Raw genomic sequence first — 27,236 nt, 5'->3', positions numbered from 1 at the left:
AAATCTAACATGATGTTTCTAGAATGGTCATTAAATATATTATTATACATTACTGTAATAACAATGGCCACTTTTACCAATGAAAACGCAAAAATTCCGTGCCATACCGTACCTAATTACCGTAATTCATTGAACAACGACTGTCTAATACCAATTCATTACAACCTGGACATAATACTGTTACCAGGCATTTCATTCATTGGCGAATTGAATGCCACTTTTTATATTAATTGTGAAATATCAAACATAACTCTACATACTGCACGAACCTTAAAAGAAGTGATGTTTAAATCGCCTAATGGAACAATCTATACACCAAAATTTGATACTTTTAATCCGAAGAATTTTGCTACTTTCGATTTCATTGAATATTTATCGCCTGAAAATACACACTTAGATTGTGGAGTTTATACAATGTACGTGAAATATGAAATCATATTCATTCATCGGCATTATGGAATGTATATAGAAGGAGAAGAAAGAAGATATAAAGAGTAAGTGTATTAAAATAATAAAAGTAGTGTAATAGAATATAGGTGAGTAAAATTGTTATATTAAAAATACGCTAATATTTATATACACGTATATGATATACAATGTTGTAGTATGCTTAGATTTAAAAATTATCTAGATAAAAGAGATAAGATGAATGTTATTTTGAATTTAAATATATCTAGATAAAAGATAAAAAATCATATAGTGATTCATTTAGAAAACATTATTTTTTGAATCGCTTATGTAAACATTTATAAAAACTATGTAAATTATAAAAGAGATATTATAGAATATATTCATTTTGTTATTTGTACGTTTTTATCGCTTACAGTTTAAATTTTACTATTAGATGAGTATATATACATGGTGTTTTAGACTACCCGTACACTTATTCTTTTCTTTCAAAAACTAAGCATTTTAAGGAAAAACGTTTTAAACAAAAATTGTATGGTTTTCAAGGGAACATAAAATAGTACCATTGATTTGACCATTGAAAAGTCATTCAAAGGTCACGTGAAGGTCAACTTCAATTTCTTAAATAAAATTACCTATTTTTCATTACATATTCTTGTAGGTTATCTCAACAGTTTTTTAAAACCCTATAATAAAGTAATTTTTCATGGAGTACTCTTTGGGTTATAAAGGTTTGAACCTAACAATCTTTTGACATAAAATGCAAAATATCTTGTAAAATATTCAATTTTCGATAATCATGCCTTAATACTTTTCTGCACAGTATAATAAGATCAATCAATTGGTGTAAAAAGAACACATAGTTGTTTATAAAAAAAGTATGCAACTGCACGTATGTAATTGTAAGTATGCAGTTGTATATTTTTTTTCATAAGCAACTATTTGTTTTTTTATACCAATTGATTGGTCCTATTATTCGGTACAAAAAAGTATTAAGGTATAATTACCAAAAAAACTGAATTACAAGATATTTAACATTTTAAGCCAAAAAATTGTTAGCTTTAAACCTTTATAATTCAAAGAGTATTCCATGAGAAATATTTTATTATAGGGTTTTGGAAAGCTGTTGAGATAACCTACAAAATTATGTAATAAAAAATAGGTAGTTCTATTTAAAAAATTAAAATTGACCTTTACATGATTTTCAAATACCTTTTCAATGGCAAATTAATGGCAACATCTTATGATTCCCTTAAAACCGTAAAATTTTTGTCTAAAACTTTTTTCTTAAAAATGCTTAGTTTTTGATAGGAAAGGGGTGTACGGATAATCTGGGACACTGTATATGTGCTAGAACTCTAAATTAAATTATCTGAACGTTATTCTAGATAATTAAATAGAAATAACATCATTTTTATCTAAGATGCACATATATGGATAATATATATTTTTATTAGTTATATAAATTTTATCTATATAATTATATTTAGATATCAGCAAATATTCTGATGATATATGTTTTAAATATTTTCTATAAATTTCTCTGGTATATTCTGCAATCTTTAATGATTCTATACGCAACAATTGCTGAAAACTTATCGTTATCTAATTAAAAGCGTTTGTTTTTAAAATTTAGGTATTTATTCGCAACTTTTCTCCAACCAAGAAATGCTCGACAATTATTTCCGTGTTGGGACGAGCCGAAATTAAAAGCCACTTTTAACATCTCTGTGAAATACGATAGAAAATACTCTGCTATATCGAATGCGATACTAAAACACGAATATGTGTATAACGGGATGATGATACATTCAATGTTTCACATGACACCTAAAATTTCTGTAAACGATGTCATGATTATAGTGTATGATTTCCAGCCAATTTCTATTTCCAAGGTAAAAAATATCTATTTATGGAGCAAATGGGACTCGATACCTTACATGAAATGGGTGAACTATGTTGCTGAAAATGTAAGCGTGTATTTAGAAAACAATTGGAGAATTATTTCGAGAAGCGAGCCGAAAATGGATTACGTAGTGATTCCGATAGATTCCTCTGAGTATAAAGGGCGGACTTGTGGAGTGATTTTACTCAAGTAATACATTATTTAAATGAAAATAGTTTTAATTATATTTTAATAAAGTTATAACATTTTTTTAGTTTTTTAATAATTTAATAATTCTTAAACATAAATTTTTCTACACTATATATTCATGTATTTTGGCTTACTCAATCAGATATATGTACATATATGTAATAGATATATATATATATATATATATATATATATATGTGACCGCATATTTATGAGTTAATTTAGTCTGAAATTTGAATTCTAGGTATATATATTGATACTTAAAATAATTTGGATAAATTATATCAATAAATAGTCGAAATCTATTATGTAAAATGTAATATATAAATTACAAAAGAACTTAAATATATCACGTAATCCCAGCGAGAAATGATAATTATATTGATGTCAATTCGACGTCGTATCAATGTCGAATTAGTCGAATCGATTATCGATTCGACATTGATTCGACGGATCATTTCTCACTGGGAGTTATTTGATATATAGACATTTAATATATAATAATACTTTACTTTTTGTGTATCATTAAAAATTCAAATTATTAATTTGAAAACTATAGATATTAATATTACAAATATGTGTTTATATTTTTACTTTTGCTCTTATTGCATGAATAAAAAAGTGAAAATGTATAAGAATGTTTCTACTTAGTATTATTTTTTTTTATTTTTGTAATATTCAATTTTTTTGTTTATTAAGGTTTAATTAATATATTATAATGATAAAATTATTAAATAATAATAATAATCTAATAATATAATAAAATTATATAATATAATAATAATAAAATTAGTAATAATAATAATAATATAATAATAAAATATTATTAACTTTTAAAATATTTTGATATATAAATTATTTATTCACAAACAATTTTCAGCAAAACAAATATTATCTACAATGAAGAATTTTATCCTATTGCATTTAAAACTTTAGCAATGCGTTCAGTAGCTCATAATATACTACATTATTGGTTTAATAATCTTTTCTATTCGTTATGTCAATCTTCCTGGTGGTTGAACAAAGGCTTCGTTGTGTTCCTCGAATCATATATCATCGATAAGGTTGTTTTATATTTATTAAGCTAATTATAGAAAAAAATCTGTTATTTAAATTTTTATTATATATAAACCATTAAAAAATATATTAAGTGTAGTTAATAAGTACATGTAAATTATGTTATTATAATTTAAATAACTTTTGCACACAAACATACAAATAAATATTTTGAATACAGTACCCTCCACAAGTTTGGAAACACCTTACATTTTACAGTTAAACAATCGTATAACAGCGATCTGTGCAGAATCTGTGTTTTTGTATGAATAAATTGTAAAAAAAACGTAAAATATTTAAATTAAACATTTATAATAACAAATCGCTGTCATACAATTGTTTAACTGTAAAATGTAAGATGTTTCCAAACTTGTGGAGAGTATATGTACTGCAATAATATTTGTAATAATATTTTTATTTCAAATTATTACATATTACTCATGAAAATTCTATAATATCCAATCTCGTTTTTCTTTCTGCAGATATATCCAGATTCTCGGATGATGGACTTGTTTGTAGTTCAAATTCGAGATGATTCTTATTATTTACATCCATTTGCTGTAGATTATTTTAAGGAAAATTCTAAGTATATGTTTAAAATTAATTCACCTTCTCCTTTTTCTCATACTGTGGGTATGTTTGTATGTGCATTTGATTTATGTAATGTAATTTGAAAGGTATAAAGTATATTTATACCAGTCATTAATAAAATTTGTAAATAATTTGTAACCAATAGTTGGAATGGCTGACTATAAATATCTAAGAAAAGATAAAAAGTTTTAAATTTACAATTATTTCTTCTTATTTTTATTCTGCTAAAAATAAAAGTAAATAAAATTTAAAATTAGTTCTATTTTTATTATACTAGTTTAGTAGTTTTGTTTATGAATTTATGAATATGATGGGAGTTGAATTTGTAAATAAAATGTGTATATATATATTTTTTAAACATATTTTATATTTTTATTATAGGAGCAGCTTTTTGGCGCATGTTAGAAAAAATAATTCCATCTATCTTTTTTTGGGCGAGTATTGACGAATATTTAAACAGAAAGTAAGTAATACGTACAATATAATATAATAATATTAGTTTATAAAAAATTTTTTCTTTTTTATTCTTATTTAAACGGTGTTTCTTTCAAATTTTCAAAAATCTTATAAAATTATGGAAATAATTTTATGCTGAAAACAATAACGTAAACTTATTTTTACCAGTACGTCAGGTTTTCGAAATAATTGAGATTTATTATGTAAGAAATGGTTTTTGTTAGATATTTGAGATTTTTTTGAAAATATGATTAACGCTATTTAGAATTTCAGCAAAACTCTGTACTTAAATCCTTTTCAACACGTCTGAACAGTAAGATATTGAAATAAAAATAAAGTGTATTATAAGGTATGAACTGTTGTTCATCTTTGTCCTCGTAATATGTTGATTAGATTATTACATAACGTTATTTTTTTATTAAAGAAAATCTTAAAAATATCGCAAGAAAACCCTTTTTTACACATTAAATCTCAATTATTTTGGAGAATTGAAATGCTAATGAAAAATTTAGTTTTCGACAAAATTTAGTTTTCACAAGTCAAAAATTTAGAAGAATTATTTTATTTGGTTTAAAAAAATTTTTATAGCTGTAATATAGTGTTATTATTATCATTAAAACACATAGAGACACACATACAGGAAAGTAAATACAAAATAATAGCAAAACCTAAAAAAACTTTTCTAAAGAAGATAAAAACTGAATGATTAACACATATGAAAATATATTTAATGACAAACCAAACTTCCATAAGTAACAAACATTAAAAAATTAAAAAGATATTAAATATTGCATATTATTATTAACTTTGTTAATTAATAAATGAATAAAGACAGGGATAAACATTATAAAAATATATAATGTATATTTATATAAATGTTCAAATAATATATTTTAAGGTGTCTTAAATATAACAAACTTAATATAAATATTAAAACAATATATTTACGAAATACACTTAAACACGTGTATACATTTTTTAATGCTATTTATTTATATTTCATTAATATGGAAATGTAGATTATTTTGTACGATGTGTATATAAAAATTATTATTTTGTTCTTTATGTCATCATAATTTGATTTTCGTGAGAATCGACATTAATCTAAGTGAATTATCTAGCAATATCAATAAGAACAAATAATTATCATAATTTTATATTTTCTAATTGCTACTCAGTGGTGTATGGTGTTACCACATTTTTAAATTTTACAGATTTATTTCTTCTGATATGGCAAATACTTTCAATGATTTATGGAGCATTATGTCAATTATTACGAGTAAATTAAATCTTAAAAAATATAATTTGGACATACAACAGATTATGGCTATGTGGTCTACGCAGCAGCATTATCTCGTGCTAAATGTTACACGATATTATTCTAGAAATAGTACGAAAATATTCTTAGAGTTTCAGGCCGACATGGATCAGAATCCATATTGTATACCTGTCACATTTACTGAAGAAACAAGTATAAATTTCAATGTAACTAGTTCAGATATTTATTTGACGCCCTCAAATCCAAAGTGGGAAATACAGTCTTTTTATCCAAAAAAGTGGATAATTTTCAATTTACAACAAATTGGTGAATATTAAATCACGAAGTTTAATATGTTCGTATTTTGTTATTATACAATAAATATAAGAAACACCTTGGTTAGTTTAAAATAATAAAAATATTTTCAACTATTGTTACTTTTCTAACTATAATCAGTTTTTGTTTATATAATTCCTTTATAGTTATATCTGTTTTTCAGAACTCTATTCTTTTTTTTAATTATTGACATTTTATTCTATATTTAACAATATATAAGAATTTGCCATTATTTATTGTATAATATGTGCCCAATTTGCAGTACAATTAATACGTTCTTAAATTATCAGAAAAAAGAGATACATATATTCGAAATATTTTTTACTCCATATATTTGGACCTAAAAAGTAAGTATTAAAATTTATGCCGTGTGTACAGGATTTTATCGCGTCAATTATGATGACGAAAATTGGAAATTAATTGCGCGTTACTTAAATTCTGAACAGTATACAAATATACATGTTCTAAATCGAGCCCAAATCATCGATGACTCATTCCATCTGATGATACAGAAGAAACTTAATTTTTCCACATTTTGGGAACTCTCGAGTTATTTATGGCAAGAGAAAGACTATGTAGCATGGTATCCTATGTTTAAAGCTCTGGAATACATGTCAAATATTATTCCATTTCTTAATTCTGGACTCTATCCTTCAGAAGTATTCAAGGTATTTTAAATTATATCGATAAATTTTTTTACATATTAGAAGGATCTAAAACATTAATAAATATTTGATGTTTGCTAGAAATAATTAAAAATAAAAAATTAAATATTTTATTTTTTTTTCTAACATTAATATTTAACATATCATTTATATATATATCGGCTGTAGAGTCTTACGCGATGTCTTTTACGTTTGTTATTTTCGAAAATTCATTTTTTCGCTAATTAGAAATAGTACAATCCTCGTTTACTAAAATAAATAATAAAGCATTTTAAAATCTAACATGAGTGATGCAATAAACTAAATATACAACAGTAAATTTATGTGAATGAAACTATTTTTTGTAAACTAATAATGTAAATAAAATAAATATGAAGAATTATTTAAAAACGGTCTTAGTATAATATAACATAAAACATAAAATATAAGCAAATTAATTTAAATTTTATGATTTATTTTAAAAATATATTACAAAAACCTCTCAAATAGAGTTGAAAGTATAAAAATATATAAGGAATACGATAATTATAACGTTTAATGTGATATATTTTTAAGTACAAACAGAAATCTCACTAATTACTTTACAAATCAATTTTTTAATAAAAATTTAGTTTTTTTTATAGATTAATTTTAAAGATATAAAGAATGTAACGTAATATATCATAATTTTTTCAATTGCAAACGCATGTATTATATAATGCTGTTGTACAGAATTAAAATGTTTATTTATTATTATATGCTTATGTAATATATATATGTGTATTATATTTATCTTTTATATAATCTAATAGAAAGATATTTTTTTGTCCAATTGCAGACAATATTAGGAAAAATAAAAAATCTGTTTGAACGTGTAGAAAATCACATGAACGATGACATGGCATCTATTAAATACGATATTGATAAATATTTAATGCAGGAAATTGCAAAATGGAGCTGCATTATGAACAATACTTCATGTATTGAAAAGGCCAGAAAACAATTGAGATTGCATGTAGATAATCCTCAAGAAAATAGGTAAATTTTAATGAAATTATTATATATTTGTATAAACATCTTTTTAAAAAATTTTATAAGTATATATTTGATATGTTACCTGATAAGAAATTTATATGTACATAATTATATATGACTGTATGTACTTGTATATGTTCTGTTTATATATATATATATATATATATATATATATATATATATATATATACACACACATATACACACACACATACATTATATATATTAGGTCGTTCACAAAGTTTTGCGGCTTTTTTACTTTAAATTGAAACAAACATCCATATATCTTTTTCGTTATTCCAAGCTGTTTTAAGTTTGCAACAGTAGTATGAGCGATATTAAAGAGTTTCGTGATCTCCCGTGTCGTTAAATGCCGGTTAACTTCGATTGCGGCCAAAATTTGGTCATCAGTGGTGGATGATCGACTGGAGCGAGGAGCATCTTCGAGGTTCATATTTCCAGAACGGAAGCGCGCAAACCAACTCTGGCAAGTGCCGGGGCTTATGACCGAGTCCCCGTACACATCACATATTTCGCGTTGTGCGTTTGTCGCTTTTATTCCTTTCTGATAACAGAATAGCAAAATGTATCGAAAATGTATTTTTTGATCCTTCATTACCAAATAGTACGCGTACAAAACATGTCAAAATGCTACCAAGTTTTTGGCGAAATGCCAAGCGTGATCTAAACTTTCAAATGATATGAGATAAGCCGCGGTTCAAACAGTGCATGTTATGTTTTTCAGCCGTTCAATAAAGCCGTAAATCTTATTGTTAGTGAGCAGCCTAATACATATATACCCAGATAGCCATAGTAATTATTATGACATTATTTTGATGTCATAATAATTATTGTGGCTATTTGGGTACATACGAGGGCAGTCCGATAAGTACTTAGCCTCATTGCCCGATGGTGCCAGTATCGCAAGAGAGTTTTACTATCGTGTAGTACATTCTCGTAGACGGCTATTGTTAAAATTTCAGCCGAATCGGACTCGTAGTTTTGTTTTGACTGCGTGTGGAAGCGGGCGTGTCTGCGGATTTTAGAAAAATGGAAAAAGAGCAATATCAGTCGGTGATTCGATTCTTGTTTTTGAAAGGGAAATCGCGCAACGAAATCAAAGATTCTTTATTTCGACATCTTTGATTTCGCTGCGCAATTTCTCTTTCAAAAACAAGAATCGAATCACCCCGACCGATATTGCTCTTTTTCCATTTTTCTAAAATCCGCGGACACGCCCGCTTTCCACACGCGGTCAAAACAAAACTACGAGTCCGATTCGGCTGAAATTTTAACAGTAGCCGTCTACGAGAATGTACTACACGATAGTAAAACTCTCTTGCGATACTGGCACCATCGGGCGATGAGGCTAAGTACTTATCGGACTGCCCTCGTATATATATATATATATATATATATATATATATATAAAAATGATGCATTAATATATATGTATTTATATATATAACAACACATATGTATAAAGTATGTCCACTTGTATGTAAATTGTATATATATTTATTAAAATATTTATTAAATTTATTATATTTATTATATTTATTAAAATCATATATATATATATATATATATATATATATGTATGTATATATGTTTCTTTCATATTGTACAATATTTATTTTTATATAAAAATTAATTTTTATATAAATAAATTCCTAGTAAACATTCTGCATAAAAAATTTAATATAAAATAGTCAAGAATTTTTCGATTTTACAAGATATTTTATATTGTAAATTGACAATTTGATATAAAATACAAAATATTTTATAAAATATTTAATTATTCTATACATAAAATATTAATATAAGAATATAGTATATTAAATATTTTACAAGATGTTTTGTATTTTTATATTAAAATATGTCAGATATAAAATATCTAGTTCTATTTTTTTGGTTATATTACTCTTATGATTTTTTATGCAAAATGTTACAATAAATATATTTTCATAAATACACTTAAAGTTGTGCCATTAAAATAAATTGAGTTGATTAATATTATTATTTTTTATGTTTATTATTATTATTTATATTTTTATTATTTATATTTATTGTAATTATAATATTTGATTATATTTATTTTTTATGTTTTAAAAGATTATATGCTAATTAATGATATATAATAAATATGTTAAATAAAAAACATTTCTTTTTCTGTATGTCGTAGGATTTTGCCTGGGTGGCAGAAGTGGATATATTGTAATGGTTTATTATATGTGAATAGAAGCATGTGGGTTAATATATCTTACTCCGCAATTAATATATATAAAAAGAAATCTGATCATAAAATATTCGAATTTCTTAGTTGTTCCGAAGATTCTGCAATTGTTTATAATTACCTGAACATTTACTTATCGTTATTGGTAGATTTGTTTTTTGAGAGTGATAAAGCATCAGAAAAAGTAAAACGTAATAAAATGTACACTTTGGAGATTAATATTTTTATGTTTACTATTGCGAGACATGTTAAGAACGAAGCACTATTTAAAATAATATTGAAAAATTTTAATGACTTAATTAATTCGATACATTGGTATAATCCATATAATCCATATAATACATTTGGGTAAATATAAATTTCTCGTGAGCTTTATTTTATAAAAATATTTTGTCAATTATAAATCTTTACATATTTCTTTTTTCATATAGAGCAATCACTATGAATGCAGCATTAATTGTAATGATTAACAATGCATATTCCCAGAAGCAACTTTCTGAGGTAAATTTAAAAAATTGATAAACTTTTTATTTTCGTATTAATTTTTCATAAAAATATGTGAAATATCTTAGACATACATAATAAACAATTTTTTTCTTTTTCCTTGAAATATCTCATATACATATATATATATATATATATATATATATATATATATATATATATATCGATTTAATTATGCTAATAGTTTAAAAAATTGTCGCATTTTCGTTTTATAAAATGATTAATAACAGCTTAGTAAAAAATAAAATTTATTTTAGATAGAAAAATTTGCACTCAATCATACGAAATTTACTTTGAGCATTAAAAACAAATTAAAGACACGTTCTGAACAACTGGTCAGTCAGGTGAAATTTTATGATGATATATATGCAAAAATTGGAAAGACTTAATAGATCTAACTATATCGTTAAAAATTTTACTTCAGCAAATACACCTAAAATATTTCAAGTAATTTAACTGTTTATACATACGTATACGTATATACATTATGTGTACTGCATATATGTATATCTATTAAATATTAAATAATAAAATGCAGATGTTTAGCAAATATTATATATTAATATTAATTTATACGAAGTATAAACTATATAAGATATAATTAATAATTTATTAATTTATTAATATTTAAAAATTACTATTAATAATTAGTATTACTATAAGTGTTACTATTGCTGTATTACTATTACTGTACTGTAATATTACTATTACTCTATTATTAGTATTACTATTTTTAATAATTTTGATAATTATTATAATTTTATCATTAACATATTTATAATGTTATATATATTAATAATTTAAATTCAATTGTAATATAACAAATATTATATTAACGAGATTTAATGTAATATTAATTGTAATTTTAAATTTTATTTTGTAAAGAATTCTTTCATATCGTTTTAAATATATGTATAATACATTTGAATAATATTGTCATACAAATATTTTTATATACATATGTATTTTTTCTATCTCAATTTTTTTGTATTTCGAAACATTGTTTCTTTTTGAATTATTTTTCCTTTCATGTTATATTTTTTTCACTTTTTTCTTTTATATTACATTTCTCTTTTATATTACAGTTTTTTAATAATCAAATAAGATAAAATAAAATCAAAATGTGTAAATAAATATATTTTCTTTTATATTTATTAATGAGAAAAGTAAAATTTAGGAAGTTAAAAAAAAATAAAATTTAAATCTCTAAACATATTCTAGTATTATATTTGAATATTTAATACGCGTATTTTTAATAAGTTAATTTTAGAAAGAAAGAAGAAGTCAAAATAATATGAAATTAAAGAAACCATATTGTGAGTCACCAATTTAGCTTCAAACACATTGAATTTGAAAATTTAAATTTTTTAAGCCTTTAAGAACTAGATGGTACTGCTTAAGTTTAAAAACAATATTATTTTTTAACAAAAATTTATTTAAAAATGACATATACAGAGTGTTCCAGACTTAACGTGCCATCCGTTAATGGGATATTTCTGAAATCATTTCGAAATGAAAATCCTAATACTAAAATGTCGAGGCTGCATTAGTTTTCAAATGAGAAGTTATAGAAGTTATATATCAACACAGTTAATTGTTTTTACACATTCTAAGATCAAAGATTAAGATTTATAAAAGTTATGGTTTAGCACTTGATAAGGGCCGAAACCCATGGCCGAAACGTCGTGAATATTAAATAAATATCACTTAATTTGCCAGAGTTGGTTGAATAAATTACTATCATTTTTTAATTTTCATCTGGTGACTTCATAGTTTTTTACATCTTGTATAATATTTATTATATAATATGTATACACATGCATACATACATATATACATATACACAAAGTTTTATATATTAATTAGGTATTTAAATCTGTAAGAGTAACGAATATTATATTAATGAGATTAAAATTTAATAATAAATTTAAAGTCAAAAATATATATTCTCGTATGTTTATTCAACATCTTCTAAGAAATTTTTTCATATTTTCTTAAATGCATAACTTTGGCGAATAATATTGCCGATAATTTAGTGTTTATAAATCAAACTTCCTTTATGTAAAAATATTTTATTACTTAAGACTGTGCTTTTTATAACTAATTTTTATATAATCATACCTTATTAAACCATTTCTATTTTATTTACTAATTGCATGTACTATTATAATAAAAAGTTTTATTTTATCAAAATGAAAAAGTTTTTTATTAAATTTAAGTACAGTTTAACTTCTTAAAGAAATAAATAAGAAACATAATTTTGATGAAAATAGAAAAATATGAAATAATGTACATGTACAAAAATCAGTGAAAATTAAACAATATTTATTTCTTAATGCATGGAATATACAATTTCTTCATTGGATTTATGTATGCTTAATTTTGAGACAATTTTAAATATTAAATTTAAAATATTTTTTGGTAATTAACTGATCAATCGCGTTTTGACTTCCATCGATCTAATAATATAATCTTATTATTACGCGTATAACCTTGTAGATTTATTTATGAAATTCATATCGTATCGCAAACGTTGTCTTCGATAGTCTTTCGAGAAAGCAAGATTAAAATTGAGCAATACACTGTTGCCTAAAATAACGCCTGTGATTCAACAAACAAAAGGCTAAAGGTCTGTGAAATATAAAATATTTTAATATTTTTTTGAAATAAATGTATATAAAAATATGCAAAAAGGACACAATTGCAGAGCTTTTGTTTTTTAAAGAATATTTTATTTCATTTTTAAGAAAAAATAATACTATTTATTTCAACTAGCTCTATATTCAATTATCTCTATATTCTCTGCATAATATATTTAAAACCTTTTTAGTTTTGTAAAAACATTTTTTAATTTGTTTCATCTTATAACAAATTGTGTATACTTGTTTAATTTATTTTACCTCAAAAAGATATCGATAATTAATGCTTTTTGTAACATTATTGCAAAATTAAGTAAATGCTTTTTGTAATATTATTGAAAAATTACATATGTCATAATTATGAAGAAAGAAACAAATATAAATTTTAATTTTTATTTAAAAAAGTGGTTCTACAATAATAAATATTGTCTCTTTTTAAGTTCAGATTAATTTGTCATAAGACGATATAAAGACATAATTTGAATTGAGTTTAATTTTGCGACAGCTAATTCTTCGTTATCCGTTTTTTGGAACTAAACATTACACATACAGTGACACATAATTATGATGACAAACATATTGATAAACAGCTGAAAATACAACGGTTAAAACTTAGTTATTAATGATAAGATATTATTTTATACATTTTTGTGCAAAATTTATTTATTATATGTTTCCGATTATAACATTTATAAAAAATCGAATTAATTTATAAAAAATATTAAATAAACAAGTTTTTATAGACATTTTAATTTGAAAAAAACAGAAATACGAACAATATATAGCTTAAATATAAACATTTAAATACGAACAATATATAGCTTAAATATAAACAATATACACAACTCCCCTTTTATAGTGTATATTATTTAATATTCGGTATTACTACTTACATTTATTATATTACATTAGTATTTACAATGGTTATTTCAATTTATTATTTATAATTTTAGTATTTAAATAGTATTATATATATATATATATTTTTTTTTTTACTTAATAATTCTATTTACTTATAAACGATTTATGTTTTACAATATACATTATAAATTAATCAGCCATTGGTCTACTATGTAATATTGGAAATTTAAAAAATTTAATTGTCAAAATTGAATATTATACATTATAATAGAATTTATAAAAAATTTTTTAAATTAAAATTAACATACATTGCGTAGTCAAAGTAGATAAACTATATTGTTCATACAAACTCTTTGTAAAATTGATACCCTATATGTATTTATAAATTGGTGTATTTCTTTTGCAATTTTTAACTTGTGTTACCTTACTTACGTTTCCTGTTTAATTCTCTTATTACTAGCAAAGAAATTTAATTTGTAGTTGATTATTATTATTAATGATTATAAATACGCATTATTTAAATATTTGAAAAACTTTTTTCTTTTTATTTTTTCTATTTTCTTTATTTTAGATTTCTATAATTATTATTTCATAGAGATTTTGTTTTGTTTTTTTGTTATAAATTTTAATATTTTAATATTTTAATATATATATTTTTATTTTAGTTTATTAATTTTTTAGTCTAGGTTCCTTATTTTTTTTGCAATTCTATTTATTTGACTCTTTGAGTTTCTATTTTTGTTTTATTGTTTTTTTTATACTTCCATAGGAGTCGCGACATTGTGTATATTTTCTTTCCACGTTCCTTATTTGTTCTTTTGTTTAATTATTCTTATTATTAGCAAAGAAATAATTTTTTATTTTCAGATTTTTGAAATCCAATATGATGTTTCTAGAATGGTCATTAAATATATTATTATACATTACTGTAATAACAATGGCCACTTTTACCAATGAAAACGCAAAAATTCCGTGCCATACCGTACCTAATTACCGTAATTTATCGAACAACGACTGTATAATGCCGATTCATTACAATTTAGACATGATAGTGTTACCAGGCATTTCATTTATTGGCGAGTTGAATGTCACTTTTTATATTAATTGTGAAATATCCAATATAACTCTACATATCGCAAGATCCAGGCATATAGTGAAAGTGATGTTTAAATCGCCTAATGGAACAATCTATACTCCAAATTTTGATTATTCGATAAATTTTGTTACTTTCAATTTCATTAAATATTTTTCGCCTGAAAATACACACTTAGATTGTGGAGTTTATACAATGTACATGAAATATGAAATCATATTTGTTTATCGGCATTATGGAATGTACTATATAAAAAGAGAAGATAGAAAAGATAAAGAGTAAGTATATTAAAATAATAAAAGTAGTATATAATAAATAATACATGAGTAAACATGTATTAATAAAAATACGCTAATATTTATGTACACATATATTATACAATGTTGTATACTTAGATGATTTTAAAATTATCTAGATGAAAGTGAGATAAAAATTTGATAAGATAAATGTTATTTTGAATTTATATATATCTAGATAAAAGATAAAGTTATATTGTGAATCATGTAGATAACATTATTTTTAATATTTTATCTTTTATGTCGCTTATGTAAAAAGTTATACAGCTTATAAAAACAATGTAAATTATAAAAGAGGTATATAAAATATATTCATTTTTTTATTTGTACGTTTTTATCGATGAGTATATAAATGTATGTGCGTATGCGTGTGCGTGTGCGTGCGTGCGTGCGTGCGTGCGTGCGTTCGTGTGTGTGTGTGTGTGTGTGCTAGGACTTTAAATCAAATAATCTGAACATTATTCTAGATATAATTAAATAGGAATAACATTATTTTCATCTAAGGCCATAGATATGGATAATATATATTTTTAGTAGTTATATGAAAGTAAGCTGACATCAAAATATCATCTAGATCATTTGTATTATTATACTTACAATTAGATAATAGAAAACATTCTGATAATATACTTTTTAAATATTATCTATAAATTTCTCTGGTACATTCTGCAATCTTTAATGTTCCTACACAACAACTGCAAAAACTTGTTGTTATTATAATTTAAAGCTTTTTACTTTAAAATTTAGGTTTCTATTCGCAAATTTACTTCAACCGAGAAACGCTCGACAATTATTTCCGTGTTGGGACGAAGCAAAATTAAAAGCAACTTTTAACATCACCGTCAAATTGGATACAAGATACTATGCTATATCGAATACGATACCAATAGAAGTCGATTTTTCGTATAACGGGATGATACGTTTACTGTTCCACATGACACCTAAAATTTCTGTAAACGATGTCACGATTATAATGTTCGATTTGCAACCAGATTATATTTCCAAGATAAACAAGATCTATTTTTGGAGCAAATGGGATTTGATACCTTACATGAAATGGGCGCAATATGTTGCGGGAAATGTAAGCATGTATTTAGAAAACAAATGGAGGATTATTTCAAGAAGCGAGCCAAAAATGGATTATGTAATTATTCCGATAGACTTGACCGAGTATAAAAGGCGGAATTGTGGAGTGATTTTATTCAGGTAATACATTATTTAAATAAAAATAATTTTAATTATAGTTTAATAAAGTTATAATATTTTTTAGCTTTGTAAAGATTTATTATAATTCCGAAGCATAAATTTTTCTACATTAATTATTTAAATTTTGGCTTACTTAATCAGATATACATATATGTAACAGAGTAGTAATTATTCAGTAACGTTAATACGCTACTGAATAATCACTATTTTAATATACCTTACAGAAAAAAATAGTACAAGACTTTTCGACTCAGTTTTCTACGAGGAATATTGCCATATAAATATTGGGTGTCAATTAAGTGACACCCTGTATACATATATGTATATATATGACTGCATATTTATGAGTTTATTTAGTCTGAATTTCAAATTTTAAATACATATATATATATATAACATATATTGATATCTAAAATAATTTAGATAAGTTATTTCAATAAATCATCGTAATCAGTTAAATGTTAAAGTTAAATTACACAAGAACTTAGATATATCACGTAATAGTCATTTGATATATAGACATTTAATATTTAATAATACTTTACTTATTGTGTATCATTAAAATTTTAAATTATTAATTTGGAAATTTTATATATATATATATATATATATATATATATATGTATATATTAATATTACAATAAATAACAATCTAATAATATAATATAATTATATAATATAATAATTATAATAATAATAATTGTAGTAATAATAATAATAATATAATAATATGATATTATTAATTTTTAAAATATTTTGATATAAATTATTTATTTACAAACAATTTTCAGCAAAACAAATATTATCTACAACAAAGAATTTTATCCTGTTGTATTTAAAACTTTAGCAATGCGTTCAGTAGCTCATAATATATTACATTATTGGTTTATTAATTTTTTCTATTCGTTATGTCGATCTTTCTGGTGGTTGAACAAAGGCTTTGTTGTGTTTCTCGAATCATATATCATCGATAAGGTTGTTTCATATTTATTAAGCTAAGTATAGAAAAAAAATTTGTTATTTAAATTTTTATTATATATAAACTATTAAAAAATATATTAAGTGTAGTTAATAAGTACATGTAAATTATGTTATTATAATTTAAATAAATTTTGCACACAAACACACAAATAAATATTTTAAATACAGTACCCTCCACAAGTTTGGAAACACCTTACATTTTACAGTTAAACAATCGTATAACAGCGATCTGTGCAGAATCTGTGTTTTTGTATAAATAAATTGTAAAAAAAACGTAAAATATTAGAATAACATTTATATTTATGACAGATCGCTGTCATACAATTGTTTAACTGTAAAATGTAAGATGTTTCCAAACTTGTGGATAGTATATGTACTGTAATAATATTTGTAATAATATTTTTATTTCAAATTATTACATATTACTCATCAAAATTTTATAAAATTATTTAAAATTATAATATCTAATATATAAAAATGCTTTAAATAATATAATAGTTTTTATTAAATATAAAAGGTTTGTCTAGAAATAACAAATAATTGTACACATTAATAAACATTATTAATCCAATCAAACATTATTTATTCAATCTCGTTTTTCTTTCTGCAGATATATCCAGATTCTCGGATGATGGACTTGTTTGTAGTTCAAATTCGAGATAATTCTCATTATTTACATCTATTTGCTGTAGATTATTTTAAAGAAAATTCTAACTATATGTTTAAAATAAATTTACCTTCTCCGTTTTCTTATATTGTAGGTATGTTTGTATGTGTATTTGATTTATGTAATGTAATTTGATTGGTATAAAGTATATTTACAAATACATTAATAAAATTTGTAAATAATTTGTAAACAATAGTCGGAATGGCTGACTATAAATATCTAAGAAAAAATAAAAAGTTTTAAATTTACAATTATTTCTTCTTATGTTTATTCTGCTAAAAATAAAAGTAAATTATATTTAAAATTAGTTCTTTTTTTATTATATTAGTTTTTAATAGTTCTGTTTATGAATTTATGAATATGATGGGTGTTAAATTTGTAAATAAATGTGTATATATATATTTTTTTTTTTAAACATATTTTATATTTATATTATAGGAGCAGCTTTATGGCGCATGTTAGAAAGAATAATTCCATCTAACGTATTTTGGATAAGTATTGACAAATATTTAAACAGGAAGTAAGTAATACTTATAATGTAATATAATAATTAAAGTTTATAAAAAATTTTTTTATTTTTTATTCTCATTTAGATGGTGTTTTTTTCAAATTTTCAAAAATCTTATAAAATTATGGAAACAATTTTATGCTGAAAACGATGACGTAAACCAATTTTTACCAGTACGTCAGGTTTTTGAAATAATTGAGATTCATTATGTAAGAAATAGTTTTTGTTAAATAATTGAAATTTTTTAGATAATATGATTAACATTAGTTGGAAATTTAGCAAACTCTGTATTTAAATCCTTTTCAACACGACTGAAAAGTAAGATATTGAAATACGAATGATGTGTATTATAAGGAATGAACTATCGTTCATCCTTCTCCCCTTGATATGATGATCAGATTATTAGATAACGTTATTTTTTTTATAAATAATCTCAAAAATATTGCAAGAAAATCTTTTTTTACACATTAAATCTCAATTATTTTGGAGAATTGAAATGCTAATGAAAAATTTAGTTTTCGACACCGTTTTCACAAGTCAAAGTTTAGAAAAATTATTTTATTTGGTTTAAAATAATTTTTAGCTGTAATATGGTGTTATTTTTATCATTAAAACACATAGAGACACACATACAGGAAAGTAAATACAAAATAATAGCAAAACCTAAAAAAACTTTCCTAAAGAAGATAAAAACTGAATGATTAACATATATTAAAATATATTTAATGACAAACCAAACTTCCATAAGTAACAAACATAAGAAAATAAAAAAGATATTAAATATTGCAAATTATTATTAACTTCGTTAATTAATAAGTGAATAAAGACAGAGATAAACGTAATAAAAATATATAATGTATATAAATATTCATATAGATGTCGAAATAATATATTTTAAGGTCTCTTAAATATAACAAACTTAATATAAATATTAAAATAATATATTTACAAAATACACTTAAACACGTGTATACATTTTTTAATGCTATTTATTTATTTATATTTTATTAATTTGGAAATGTAGATTATTTTGTACGATGTGTATATAAAAATTATTATTTTGTTCTTTATGTCATCATAATTTGATTTTCGTGAGAATCGACATTAATCTAAGTGAATTATTCTAGCAATATCAATAAGAACGAATAATTATCATAATTTTATATTTTCTAATTGCTACTCAGTGGTGTATGGTGTTATCACATTTTTAAATTTTACAGATTTATTTCTCCTGATATGGCAAATACTTTCAATGATTTATGGAGCATTATGCCGATTCCTAGAAGTGTATTAAAACTAATAAAATATAATTTGGACATAAATAAGATTATGGCTTTTTGGTCTACGCAGCAGCATTATCCCGTGTTAAATGTTACACGATATTATTCTAGAAATAATGCGAAAATATTCTTATTGTTAGAGTCTCAGGCCGACATGGATCAGAATCCATATTGTATACCTGTCACATTTACTGAAGAAGCAAATATAAATTTTAATGTAACTGGTTCAGATATTTATTTGACGCCCTCAAATCCAAAGTGGGAAATACAGTTCTTTTATCCAAAAAAGTGGATAATATTCAATTTACAACAAATTGGTAAATATTAAATCACGAAGTTTAATATGTTCGTATTTTGTTATTATACAATAAATATATCTTTTTCATTTATTTTGTTTCTTACATTTTTCTATAAAGAACTGTAAATACATTGTAAATACGACAAACAATAAACAATAATATGAAAAATATTCTTTTAAAGTATTCCGCAATATTTCCGCAATATTAAAATTTATGATTAAACACACTTTGCATGTAAATGTCATACTAATTTATAACAAAAAATTATTTTAAAACGGACAAAGTGTTTCTTATAGATTTTTGGGTGCTAAAAAGTTAGCTTGCACAATAAAATTTATAAGAATCACCTTGGTTAGTTTAAAATAATGCTAAAAATTTAAACTATTGTTACTTTTTTGTATTGTTACCCAGTTGTTGTTTATATAATTCCTTTATAAATTAATCTGTTTTTCAGAACTGTATATTTTTTTTCAATTATCGACATTTTATTTTATAATTCACAATGTATAAGAATTGTTTGATTTGTCATTATTTATTGTAAAATATGTGCCCAATTTCCAGTACAATTAATACGCTTTTAAATCATCATAAAATAAAAACATATATATTCGAAATATATTTTACTTCTTATATTTTGACCAAAAAAGTAAATATTAAAATTTTTGCCGTGTGCCGTGTACAGGATTTTATCGCGTCAATTATGATGGCGAAAATTGGAAATTAATTGCGCGTTACTTAAATTCTGAACAGTATATAAATATACATGTTCTGAATCGAGCCCAAATCATCGATGACTCATTCCATTTGATGATACAGGGAAAACTTAATTTTTCCACATTTTGGGAACTCTCGAGTTATTTATGGCAAGAGAAAGATTATGTGGCATGGTATCCTATGTTTAAAGCTCTGGAATACATGTCAAATATTATTCCATTTCTTAATTCTGGACTCTATCCTTCAGAAGTATTTAAGGTATTTTAAATTATATCGATAAATTTTTTTACATATTAGAGAAATCCAAAACATTAATAAATATTTGATGTTTGCTAGAAATATTAAAAAAAAAAATTAAATATTTTATTTTTTTTATACATTAATATTTAACATATCATTATATATATATATATATATATATATATATATATATATATATATACCGGCTGTGGAGTCTTACGCGATGTCTTTTACGTCTGTTATTTGCGAAACTTAACTTTTTCGCTAATTAGAAATAGTATTTTTGGTTTAGTTCTTCAATTAATGTGCTCCCCTTTTTAACTGCCATGAAATTAAAGTTATAGGCGAAAAAAATATCAGCCCGAAAGTCGGTTGAATTAATATTTAAAATGCAGTAAACTCTATAATGCATTTAAAAATATATGAATACAACAAATAAATTTATAAATGGATCAAATAAAATTATCTTCAAGTATCTGTATATAAATTAATCATATATAATTAAAGTTAACTTTAAAAGTGGATGTTAAAAATGGTCGAATTTTCGACTATCGATGGAACCTAAAATTCGAGTTCCATGTTCAGAAGTTCTGTTTGGACTCATTCGAGTCCAAACAGAAATCTTATTAATTACTTTACAAATCAATTTTTTAATAAAAGTTGAGTGTTTTTTAATAATTTTTAAAGAATGTAACGTAATATATTCTAATTTTTTCAATTGCAAACGCATGTATTACATAATGCTGTTGCACAGAATTAAAATGTTTATTTATTATTATATGCATATGTAATATATATGTGTGTATTATATTTATCTTTTATATAATCTAATAGAAAAATATTTTTTTGTCCAATTGCAGACAATATTAGGAAAAATAAAAAATCTGTTTGAACGTGTAGAAAATCACATGAACGATGACATGGCATCTAGTAAATACGATATTGATAAATATTTAATGCAGGAAATTGCAAAATGGAGCTGCATTATGAACAATACTTCATGTATTGAAAAGGCCAGAACACAATTGAGATTGCATGTAGAGAATCCTCAAGAAAATAGGTAAATTTTAATCAAATTATTATATATTTGTATAAACATGTATTTATAAAATTTTATAAGTATATATTTGATATGTTACCTGATAAGAAATTTATATGTACATAATTATATATGACTGTATGTACCTGTATATGTTCTATATATATATATATATATATATATATATATATAGGTCCTTGAATAAGTTCTCGCTGTTTCTTAAAAGATGGCGTAGCGGCACTCTGTGCATGGAATTTCGTACGGAAACGCATCAGCTAAGTAGTACTATATGTAACCTCAAATTCTAGTAGATACAGTTTACCACAGTGTCAACCACGTGTTTAATTACCTATTGCGAAAATGTCTACTTTTGTGCCAAATAAAGTGTTTTTGCGGGGAATTTTATTGCACTGCTTTATTCAAAAGAAATCTGCAGCTGAAGCACACAGAATTCTTGTTGAAACATATGGTAACAATGCTCTGTCGAATACGACATGCAGAGACTGGTTTAGGCGCTTTAAAAATAATGACTTTGACCTTGAAGATAAAGAACGTTCTGGAGCACCGACAAAGTTTGAAGACGAAGAATTGGAGGCATTGCTTGATCAAGATCCATGTCAGACGCTAGTAGAGCTCGGGAAAACATTATAAGTAGATGCGTCAACAGTTTCAAAACGTTTAAAAGCGTTAGGAATGATCCAAAAGCAAGGACATTGGGTGCCGTATGAGTTGAAGCCGAGAGACGTTGAACGACGTTTTCTCATGTGTGAATTGCTGCTTCAACGGCATAAAAGAAAAGGTTTTCTGCACCGTATCATCACTGGAGATGAAAAGTGGATTTACTACGACAATCCGAAGCGTAAAATCGTGGGGTACGCCCGGTCACGCATCAACATCGTTCCCAAAACCAAATATCCACGGTTCCAAGATTCTACTCTGCATTTGGTGGGATCAGCAGGGCGTAATTTATTATGAGCTGCTTAAACCTAATGAAACTATCACGGGAGCTCGCTATCGACTTCAGATGATGCGTTTGAGTCGAGCTCTAAAAGAAAAGCGGCCACTATACGGGCAGAGACACGACAAAGTGATTTTGTTACATGACAATGCTCGGCCACATGTGGCAAAACCAGTCAAAACTTACCTCGAAACGCTTCAATGGAAAGTTCTACCTCACCCGCCATATTCACCGGACATCGACCCCTCGGATTACCACTTGTTTCGGTCGATGGCGCATGGTTTGAGCGAGCAGCGCTTCCATTCTTTCGAAGAAACCGAAAAATGGGTCGATTCATGGATTGCGTCAAAAGATGAATCGTTTTTTCGACGGGGGATTCAATTACTGCCAGAAAGATGGGAGAAAGTGGTCTCTAATGATGGACAATACTTTGAGTAAAGTTATTGTAAGCCTTATACTTTAAATAAATGTTTTTTTAACAAAAAAAACAGCGAGAACTTATTCAAGGTCCTATATATATTTACACACACATATATTATATATATTAGGTCGTTCACAAAGTTCTGCGGCTTTTTTACTTTAAATTGAAACAAACATCCATATATCTTTTTCGTCATTCCAAGCTGTTTTAAGTTTGCAACAGTAGTATGAACGATATTAAAGAGTTCCGCGATCTCCCGCGTCGTTAGATGCCGGTCAACTTTGATTGCGGCCAAAATTTGGTCATCAGTGGTGGATGATCGACCGAAGCGAGGAGCATCTTCGAGGTTCATATTTCCAGAACGGAAGCGCGCAAACCAACTCTGACAAGTGCCGGGGCTTATGACCGAGTTTTCGTACACATCACTAATTTCGCGTTGTGCGTTTGTCGCTTTTATTTCTTTCTGATAACAGAATAGCAAAATGTATCAAAAATGTATTTTTTGATCTTTTATTACCAAATAGTACGCGTACAAAACATGTCAAAATGCTACCAAGTTTTTGGCGCAATGCCAAGCGTAATCTAAACTTTCAAATGGTATGAAATAAGCCGCGGTTCAAGCGCTGTATGTTATGTTTTTCAGCCGTTCAAAAAAACCGCAGAACTTAGTGAATAGCTTAATACATTTATATGTGTATACTCAGATAGCCATAATAATTATTATGACATCATTTTGATGTTATAATAATTACTGTGGCTATCTGGGTACACATATATATATATATATATATATATATATATTGTATATATATATATATATATATATATATATAAATTATGTATTAATATATATGTATTTATATATATAACAACACATATGTATAAGGTATGTCCATTTATATGTAAATTGTATATATATATATATATATATATATATACATATATACATTTATTAAAATCATATATATATATATATATATATATATATACATGTATATATATGTTTCTGTTATATTGTACAATATTTATATTTATATAAAAAATAATTTTTATATAAATAAATTCTGAGTAAACATTCTGCATAAAAAATTTAATATAAAATAGTCAAGAATTTTTCGATTTTACAAGATATTTTATATTGTAAATTGACATTTTGAAATAAAATACAAAATATTTTAAAAAATATCTAATTATTCTATATCTAAAATATTAATATAAGATTATAGTATATTAAATATTTTACAAGATATTTTGTATTTTTATATTAAAATATGTCAGATGTAAAATATCTAGTTCTATTTTTTTGGTTATATTACTCTTATGATTTTTTATGCAAAATGTTACAATAAATATATTTTCATAAATACACTTAAAGTTGTGCTATTAAAATAAATCAAGTTGATTATTATTATTATTATTATTTATGTTTATTATTATTAATTATATTTATTGTAATTATAATATTTGATTATATTTATTTTTTATGTTTTGAAAGATTATATGCTAATTAATGATATATAATAAATATGTTAAATAAAAAACATTTCTTTTTCTGTATGTCGTAGGATTTTGCCTGGGTGGCAGAAATGGATATATTGTAATGGTTTATTATATGTGAATAGAAGTGTGTGGGTTAATATATCTTATTCCGCAATTAATATATATAAAAAGAAATCTGATCATAAAATATTCGAATTTCTTAGTTGTTCCGAAGATCCTGCAATTGTCTATAGTTACCTGAACGGTTACTTATCGTCATTAGGAAATTTGTTTTTTGAGAGTGATGAAGCATCAGAAAAAGTAAAACGTAATAAAATGTATACTTTGGAGATTATTATTTTTATTTCTACTATTGCGAGACATGTTAAGAACGAAGTAATATTTAAAATAATATTAAAAAATTTTAATAACTTAATTGATATGATACGTTTGAATAATCCATATAATACATTTGGGTAAATATAAATTTCTTGTGAGCTTTTTTTTATAAAAATATTTTGTTAATTATAAATCTTTACATAATTCTTTTTTCATATAGAGTAACCACTATGAATGCAGCATTAATTGTGATGATTAACAATGCATATTCTCAGAAGCAACTTTCTGAGGTAAATTTAAAAAATTGATAAATTTTTTATTTTTGTATTAATTTTTTATCAAACTATGTCACACACACAAATATTTTAGACATACATAATGAACAATTTTTTTCTTTTTCCTTGAAATATCTTATATAAATATATATATATATATATATATTTATCGATATAATTATGCTAATAGTTTAAAAATTTGTCGCATTTTTGTTTTATAAAATGATTAATAACTGCTTAGTAAAAAATAAAATTTATTTTAGATAGAAGAATTTGCACTCTATCATACGAAATTTTGTTTGAGTGTTAAAAACAAGTTAAAAGCACGTTCTGAACAACTGATGAGTCAGGTGAAATTTTATGATGATATATATGCAAAGATTGCAAAGTTTTAGTAGATCTAACTAAATCGTTAAAAATTTTACTTCATCAAATACACCTACAATATTTCAAGTAACGAACTGTTTATACATATGTATATATACATTATGTTTACTGCATATATGTATATCTATTAAATATTAAATAGTAAAACGTAGATGTTTAGTAAATATTATATATTAATATTAATCTATACGAGGTATAAACTATATAAAGTATAATTAATAATTTATTAATTTATTAATATTTAAAAACTATTATTAATAATTAGTATTACTATAAGTGTTACTTGTACTGTATTACTATTACTGTACTGTAGTATTACTATTACTCTATTATTAGTATTACTATTTTTATTAATTTTGATAATTATTATTATTTTAATATTAACACATTTATAATGTTATATATATTTATAATTTTAATTCTATTGTAATATAACAAATATTATATTAACGAGATTTAATGTAATATTAATTGTAATTTTAAATTATTATTTTGTATGTTTATTTTACATTTTCTAAAGAATTCTTTCATATCGTTTTAAATATATGTATAATACATTTGAATAATATATGAATTTGCGAGAATAGAATATATTTTTTAATAATATCCTCTGACATTTATTATACACATGTACTTACAGCAAAATAATTTTAATATTAAATAAATATATATATATATAATTATCAATTTATATATAATAATATTATCAATAAATAAAACCTTATAATTTATCAATTTAGAATCCTACTTAACAAAAAAGTATAACTTTGATTTTAAAAGTTTCGGCTCCAATAAGAAAAAGATAATGGCAAAAATAATGGTAAATATAAACATTTGAATAATATTGCCACACAAATTTTTTTATATACATATATTATACATTTTTTCTATCTCAATTTTTCTGTATTCCAAAACATTGTTTCTTTTTGAATTAT

At 23.8% G+C, this 27,236-nt stretch overlaps 2 protein-coding genes across 2 annotated transcripts; both read left to right on the top strand.

The window, feature by feature from the left end:
• Positions 1 to 282: 282 nt before the first annotated feature.
• LOC114941726 (aminopeptidase N-like) lies at positions 283 to 11,047 on the top strand. Its single transcript, XM_085487100.1, has 8 exons — positions 283 to 494; positions 2,045 to 2,503; positions 5,821 to 6,191; positions 6,579 to 6,868; positions 7,683 to 7,882; positions 10,065 to 10,463; positions 10,547 to 10,616; positions 10,877 to 11,047. Exons 1-8 carry the CDS (start codon positions 283 to 285, stop codon positions 11,006 to 11,008), a joined length of 2,133 nt encoding a protein of 710 aa, XP_085343226.1. The 3' UTR covers positions 11,009 to 11,047.
• Positions 11,048 to 14,992: 3,945 nt separating this feature from the next.
• LOC114928253 (aminopeptidase N-like) lies at positions 14,993 to 26,309 on the top strand. Its single transcript, XM_085487099.1, has 11 exons — positions 14,993 to 15,490; positions 16,256 to 16,714; positions 17,506 to 17,689; positions 18,306 to 18,456; positions 18,801 to 18,882; positions 20,091 to 20,467; positions 21,132 to 21,421; positions 22,264 to 22,463; positions 25,387 to 25,776; positions 25,860 to 25,929; positions 26,178 to 26,309. The coding sequence occupies exons 1-11, from the start codon at positions 15,003 to 15,005 to the stop codon at positions 26,307 to 26,309; spliced, it is 2,823 nt and encodes a 940-aa protein (XP_085343225.1). The 5' UTR covers positions 14,993 to 15,002.
• Positions 26,310 to 27,236: the final 927 nt, after the last annotated feature.

The sequence above is a fragment of the Nylanderia fulva genome, unplaced genomic scaffold (genome assembly GCF_048542155.1).
Source record: "Nylanderia fulva isolate GAGA-0341 unplaced genomic scaffold, ASM4854215v1 Scaffold5, whole genome shotgun sequence".
NCBI classification, from domain to species: Eukaryota; Metazoa; Arthropoda; class Insecta; order Hymenoptera; family Formicidae; genus Nylanderia; species Nylanderia fulva.
This window is presented reverse-complemented; position numbering and strand designations above follow the sequence as displayed.

What these genes read in the sequence shown, in the direction of transcription:
- LOC114941726 (XM_085487100.1), top strand. Translation starts at nt 283, where the DNA reads ATGTTTAAATCGCCTAATGGAACAATCTATACACCAAAATTTGATACT. An exon ending in TTTCAATTTACAACAAATTG is followed by an intron (nt 6,192 to 6,578) that starts GTGAATATTAAA and finishes CCGTGTGTACAG; the next exon opens with GATTTTATCGCGTCAATTAT. An exon ending in AATCCATATAATACATTTGG is followed by an intron (nt 10,464 to 10,546) that starts GTAAATATAAAT and finishes TTTTTCATATAG; the next exon opens with AGCAATCACTATGAATGCAG.
- LOC114928253 (XM_085487099.1), top strand. Translation starts at nt 15,003, where the DNA reads ATGATGTTTCTAGAATGGTCATTAAATATATTATTATACATTACTGTA. An exon ending in TCCGTTTTCTTATATTGTAG is followed by an intron (nt 18,457 to 18,800) that starts GTATGTTTGTAT and finishes TTTATATTATAG; the next exon opens with GAGCAGCTTTATGGCGCATG. An exon ending in GACAAATATTTAAACAGGAA is followed by an intron (nt 18,883 to 20,090) that starts GTAAGTAATACT and finishes TAAATTTTACAG; the next exon opens with ATTTATTTCTCCTGATATGG.